General features: G+C 43.4%; 1 protein-coding gene across 3 annotated transcripts in view; it reads right to left on the bottom strand.

The window, feature by feature from the left end:
* Nucleotides 1-5761, bottom strand: part of LOC108632888 (putative serine/threonine-protein kinase dyrk2) — a 34864-nt gene that overhangs the window by 22060 nt on the left and 7043 nt on the right. For all 3 annotated transcript variants that reach the window (XM_026810781.1, XM_018037744.2, XM_026810780.1), the window contains exons 2-3: nucleotides 3795-4218; nucleotides 36-102 (exon numbers count right to left, since the gene is read on the bottom strand). In XM_026810781.1, coding sequence (XP_026666582.1) covers nucleotides 36-84 — 49 coding nt within the window. In that variant the 5' untranslated portion in view covers nucleotides 85-102; nucleotides 3795-4218. The remainder of the gene's footprint in view (nucleotides 1-35; nucleotides 103-3794; nucleotides 4219-5761) is intronic.

The raw sequence follows: 5761 nt of genomic DNA, 5'->3' as shown, positions 1-5761 counted from the left end.
TGATACGTCGTTGACAACATTTTTTGGGTACTCACTTTGGGATGTCGCCGATCTTCGGTGGCCGGCATTTTCGTGCAGGAACATCGCCCCATAGGTTGTACGCTGGAAAACGAAAGAAAAATTACATTGCATAACAGAATTTCCTTTTATCAATTAATTAAAAAATGAAACTCGAGTATTATTTTTATTCCCGTTATCATCAGAGTTAAATTAACGTTTCAAGAGGAAATTGGACGAAGATTAGTTCTGCGATCAAACAATTTAATCCGCTTCAACTCGTGTCAGACTGCGATACAATTTTTGGAAGTTTTACTCGATGTTCGTGGAACTCTGTTCGAACGTCCGAACTCTGAAAGAACTTGGAAAGTATGCAGTAGTTTATTTCAGATTTCCCAAGTATTTCAGAACGACGATTGAAATTCTTATCTCGGCCAAGTCAATCGGACTTTGTAAATCAACCTGCTAGAGTTCCACGAGTTGAAATTGATTGAGACCAATTTTCTTCCTCATGAATTATGAATTTGAAAATGAGAAGCTTGTGTCAAGCAAGCTCGCGCGTTTGTTTCTTTAAAAATCGACGAGGATAGATCAGTAATCGAAGCATGAGGCGACGCGTCGCCTCGAGTCAATTTATTGGAAGTAATTGAATCATAAACGTCGATCAAGTATGTCGATTAAAGAAAACCGTATCATGGTCGAACGTTCAACGAACCCGAGGGCTCATTGAGAACTGTTACTCCCACGCCTGATCTTTTGATCTTATCGGGCGGGAAAGTCCTCGAGAAACGGAGAAACTAAATCTCTCTAGTTGGGTACTCGACGATGGAATTCAGGCTCCATCCCCTTTTCCGTGCATTGATAAACTTCGTTACCGCGTTATTACACATTCCGTGCGATAATTAATTGAAAGGTCGCCGATGAAAGCTCCCGTTCCTCTCGTTAGCAAATGAGATCTTCGATATCATGCCCGACGGCTCTTATTCAGATAAAAATGATAAAACAAACAAAAGGAAAATGAAACTGATAACAAATTATCCTTCGGGATTCATTAACATGCTGGAACATGGTAAAAGTTATGAAAAATGATGGTAGAGTCGGGCAAAAGATTTGTTAACTCTGTTCTTAACTATCCTCTGAACCGGAACAAACTTGTCCACCGGGATTCGTTAACTAATCATGTTAAAAAGAAGTTCGAAACCCCTTGGCGTCCCGAAGGGTAACCTGTTGCCACGGTTCCCAGTCGCGCGAAATTTCGTTACCGCACTCCGATGCACTCGCTAGACGATAATTAAACTATAATTAATCCCCTACGGGGATTGGATCGATGCGCGTCGAGCTTTCCATCGCGTCGCCTCGCCTTTACGTTTCAAAACGTTCTCGTATTTTTCATCTTCGAACATCAGGAGATTGATCTCAAATCCAATTCGTCGTAACGATAACGCCAGCACTCATTGATGCATGTTTGCATGCATTTTTTTGTATTATTCTACGAGAGAACGTGAAGAGATGACCAGCGGATCGAGAAATTGAGCGATGAGTCTCCTCCAGCAGAGAAATCGGAAGGAGAAACGAGCAGCTCGGGTCAGTTCCAATTACTGTTAGGCACTGGCCAGGCACAAGTCAATTGTTAAATCGCCAAGGGACCACGAATCGCTTCGAGCCGGACCCGTGTCCGCATTATCTCGGTCATATCCTCTTTTCCCGTCTATAACCAGTCCCGGCTAACTCGAAGCCGGGCTTCTCTCCGCTGGAATCGTTCCAGCGTACACGTACACATTGATATCGATCGCGCATGACGATGGAAAAGTAATTGTCGAGATTGCGATCGCTCCACTTCACGTGGACAGCTCTGCCTCTTTAGTTTCCTTCAAGAAATTCCATCAATGTCACTGTAGCGATGTATTTCTACCGTGCAAACTGCTCGATGTTCAAAACGTATGGAGATCATCGTAAATACAAAAATTCTGTCTGCATCTCTCGAAGCGCTAACGTCGAGTTACTTATTTTATTTTTGGTATTGAAATGGCTGGAGTACAGTCGACATCGAAAGGATATTGGTAGCACGAGATTTGAAAAGGGATCTCGAAACGCGTTTCGTTTTCAGATAATGATGAAAATATTTTATCGGATAGCGTGGATGATAAACGAGCCGGCGTGCTCGCGTCCCTTTAATTCCGGAAATGTGTCAAGGTGATGTGTATTGTGTGTGCACGTGTGCACTCGCGCACATGCTCGATTTGCACAAAAATCCGCGAGCGAAATGCATACGTACGATATATTCGCTGATAATTCTATCCCGACTCTTGTCCGGCCCGTTATTTGTTCACCTCTATAATAATATCTAATGAGGATTCAATTTTAATCGACTCGAATGTTAATTAACTGCAACTAGAATGCTTTTCCTCTTGGAATTTTACGGCGAAGAGATAAACGAGTGCGGTTTATCGATTGAGCTTCTTGACAACCTCGTTTCCATCCAATTCCTTTTTCCTCAGTTATAAAAAACTGTTTCCTGGTATCTGAGAATTGCAATCGAACACCTCGCGTACTTCTCGATTAAAGAAATTCTTGGATCGATCGGAATGTCAAATAAATTTCGAGGAAAAAATATTCACGAGATTCAATTTAATCGATTCTGTCTCTCGGTCTTAATCCCTGAGCGCAGAGTGAGGCAGAGAGAGAGGGAAAGTGCAAGAGGTTCGAGAGGGGGCCGTTTCGTGACTCTTAATCGAGTTTACACTGATTAATGGGTTCGGTTGTCGATCACAGCCTGGAATCGATCCAGGCGCCGCGATAAACTCGTCTAAGGCATGTAAACACCGCCTATTCACGTCGATTATATCAGCGAATGCACGATTTACGCGGCCGCGTTTAATGAAATTCCGACGGATCGCTTCGTGCCGTGGGTCAGACGATTGAGAAAGCAACTGGATCGCTTTACGTGATTTCTACATTTTACTGTCCATTATAAATTGTCCGTGAAGCAAAATGGATATCCGAGGGACGAGACTGTGATTAATTTTGATTTCAATTAAATCCCGTTTTGAATAGGGTTTAATTTAGAATAATATGCACAGGGTTGTACGCTATTTCAATGTTAGCAGGAATTCGTCACTCGATTCGATTCGCTGAATTATCAGTAAATAATCAACTGCGACCGGTTGGATCCGCATCGCGTTGGCTCACGAATATGCACATGCTGGGAGCGTAATGAAACGACGTTATTGATTATTGGTAATCCAATCGGTATCGCTCCCCGGCAAGACGATTAAACGATATTAATTAATCGAATGTTACTGCTTCCGCCATTTCCATGTTCGTGACCTATCTACTTCCTTAAATAATGCACATGCAAAGAGATCGATGCGAGATAAATATTTCGTACCGAAGACGAAAACCTTCTCGGCCAATTTTCCGTACGATAGTCACGTACCGAATGTTCTTGCCAACGCAACGTCTCCTACAAACAGGCGAAGTTTGCCTCATCACAGTTCGGTGCCTGAATATTTGGATAACGAGCGCGGGGAAGGAGTATAGGTATACATATATGTCAACGAAGCCTGATGAGGCAAACGACGGTGTTTACCGACGAGAAAACCTGGCTACCGCCTTTCCCGCAATCAATAACATCGGTACAATTAAGACCTCACGCAATTTTATACAGACCGAGAAACTGTACGTCGAAACAGATAAATTGAAACCGCGGATTTCATGCACATCTCTAAATGGTGAAAGGAATTCTTTTTCAGCATGCATTTCATACAATGGTTCTACCAATAATGAAAGCCAGTTACCTTCCATAGTCACGTTGTCCCCCAGCTTCATTTCGATGATCGATAATGGTCCGGATGATCTCGCGGTGTTTCCGCCGACTCAATACGGAGGAGAGTTAACGAGCTAACCGGCGATTATTCCGAAGGGACGTCAATCTCTGTATCGGTAGGTATATCCAATTAGCAGGGACCGTTTCTCGGTCGACTCGGTTTTTTCGCGCTCGTTAGGCGACCCGCTGCCGCGCCACCGATCACACGCCTGTCCAACGCCGTAATTAACATCGTTTCACTTCGAATTATCGTCGCTCTGGTCCCGAGACGCGCGCACGACTCGATAAATCGCGAGTTTCTCTGATTGTTTCGAGGTCATCGTACCGGCCAGTTCCATGTCTCTAAGCGTTACCTCTCGTCCTCTTCGTTTTCGCCGGCCGTCTCAATGAGAATTCTGTAAAAGAAAAACGGTCTCCTAAAGTTCTACGAGTTTGTAAAGGTGGCTTTAATGCGCTTTCGGTACATCGCTGGCGAACTATGCACGTCCTCGACATAGTTCTCTAAACATTCCCGGAGGAAGGATATTAGCTCTATTTAAATATTAAGGAGCCGGCCAAGCCACTTGAAAGTCCGCGCCAACTTGCCACGCTCGAAAGCACCGAAACTTGGAAGATGTACGCTTCCGAAGAACACATGTGCTCTCTAGTGCCACTTACGAACACGTTACGACATAACTGATATACTAACCTTCGGAAAAACCTGCTCGGTTCCCGGAAAATTGCTAAACCTATAAACTATCCTCTACCAAGAGGCACCCCGCTCTGTTCATGAGACTTAGAACTTTTTGTAAAACGTATAATTCAACGAGACGTTTCGTAGAGATGAGATAGGAAGATGCTTTTTAATTATTTTACATTATTAATGCTGTTGACGATTGGTCGTACGATTCGTCACGTGGCGGAGAATATATGATTGACTCGTACTACTAGCTATCTCTCGAGCCAAATTCTAATTGAATTTTTGAGTACCGAACGGTCTTACGTCATCTTCTAATCTTTCGTTCTCAAAGTAGGCCACAGGAATCCGACGGTCAGCTGGCTGGCAAAGGGCACGGAATCATAATCTAGACGATGCGTTCCGGAGGAATTCCAAGCATTTCGAGTTACCGTTCAAGGGATATAAAGCGAATCTGTGCAGGTTTACGTCAATCATGACGTAAACACGATTTCTGCCAGTCGACTTCGTATACAGTGTTGATCGACGAGGATCGATGCGGCTATTAATAAAGGGACTGCCTTTGCTCGATTCTTCACGCGGAACATACATATGGGTTACGCATCGAAATCAACAATTCCGATCATTAAATAGTCACAGCAGCGAATTCGGTTTTTGGTCTTTAGAAAAAGGGCCTAAATATTTTCTCACGAAATTCGCTCAGGAGATAAGAAACGATTTTTTTTACAAGGAAGGGGATTTCGAGAATGAAAATTTCACTTAACCCACTTTCCTAGCCGTAAATCCCGAAATCCTTTCGCACCGCGTTCGCTTCTTTACACAACGGTGAACAAAGAACGTGGTAACCAGCTCTGTAAGAAGTCGGCCAGTACCGAAAAGATTGCGACACACGCGTTGAAAGAGTCAGCCTTGAACCCCGACCTCGCTCGCCGGTTCGAATGTATTGTGCGAGATAGAAGGGTCCGCCGGATAAGGAGCGTATACGCATGAAAAACTGAATCGGCAAGCGATGAAAGATAAGGGATGAAACGACCCTGGCTCAAAAGTAAATGGAGAAGAAATTCGACGATCGAGACTGGTTGATGGCGTCGAAGAAAGAGATGAAATGGAAACTATGAAAAAAAATGTAGAATAATAGGAAAATGTAAAGAGCGAAATTAAGGATGTATTGGCTATATAGTCAATCCCAAAAGTTTATGCACTTTAGAAACGCATTTTTTAAAAAGAAATCAGACGTCGGAAGAACATTGCTAATAATAAAC

The sequence above is a fragment of the Ceratina calcarata genome, unplaced genomic scaffold (genome assembly GCF_001652005.2).
Source record: "Ceratina calcarata isolate Rehan_Ccalc_2016 unplaced genomic scaffold, ASM165200v1 scaffold178.2, whole genome shotgun sequence".
In the NCBI taxonomy this organism is placed as follows: Eukaryota; Metazoa; Arthropoda; class Insecta; order Hymenoptera; family Apidae; genus Ceratina; species Ceratina calcarata.
This window is presented reverse-complemented; position numbering and strand designations above follow the sequence as displayed.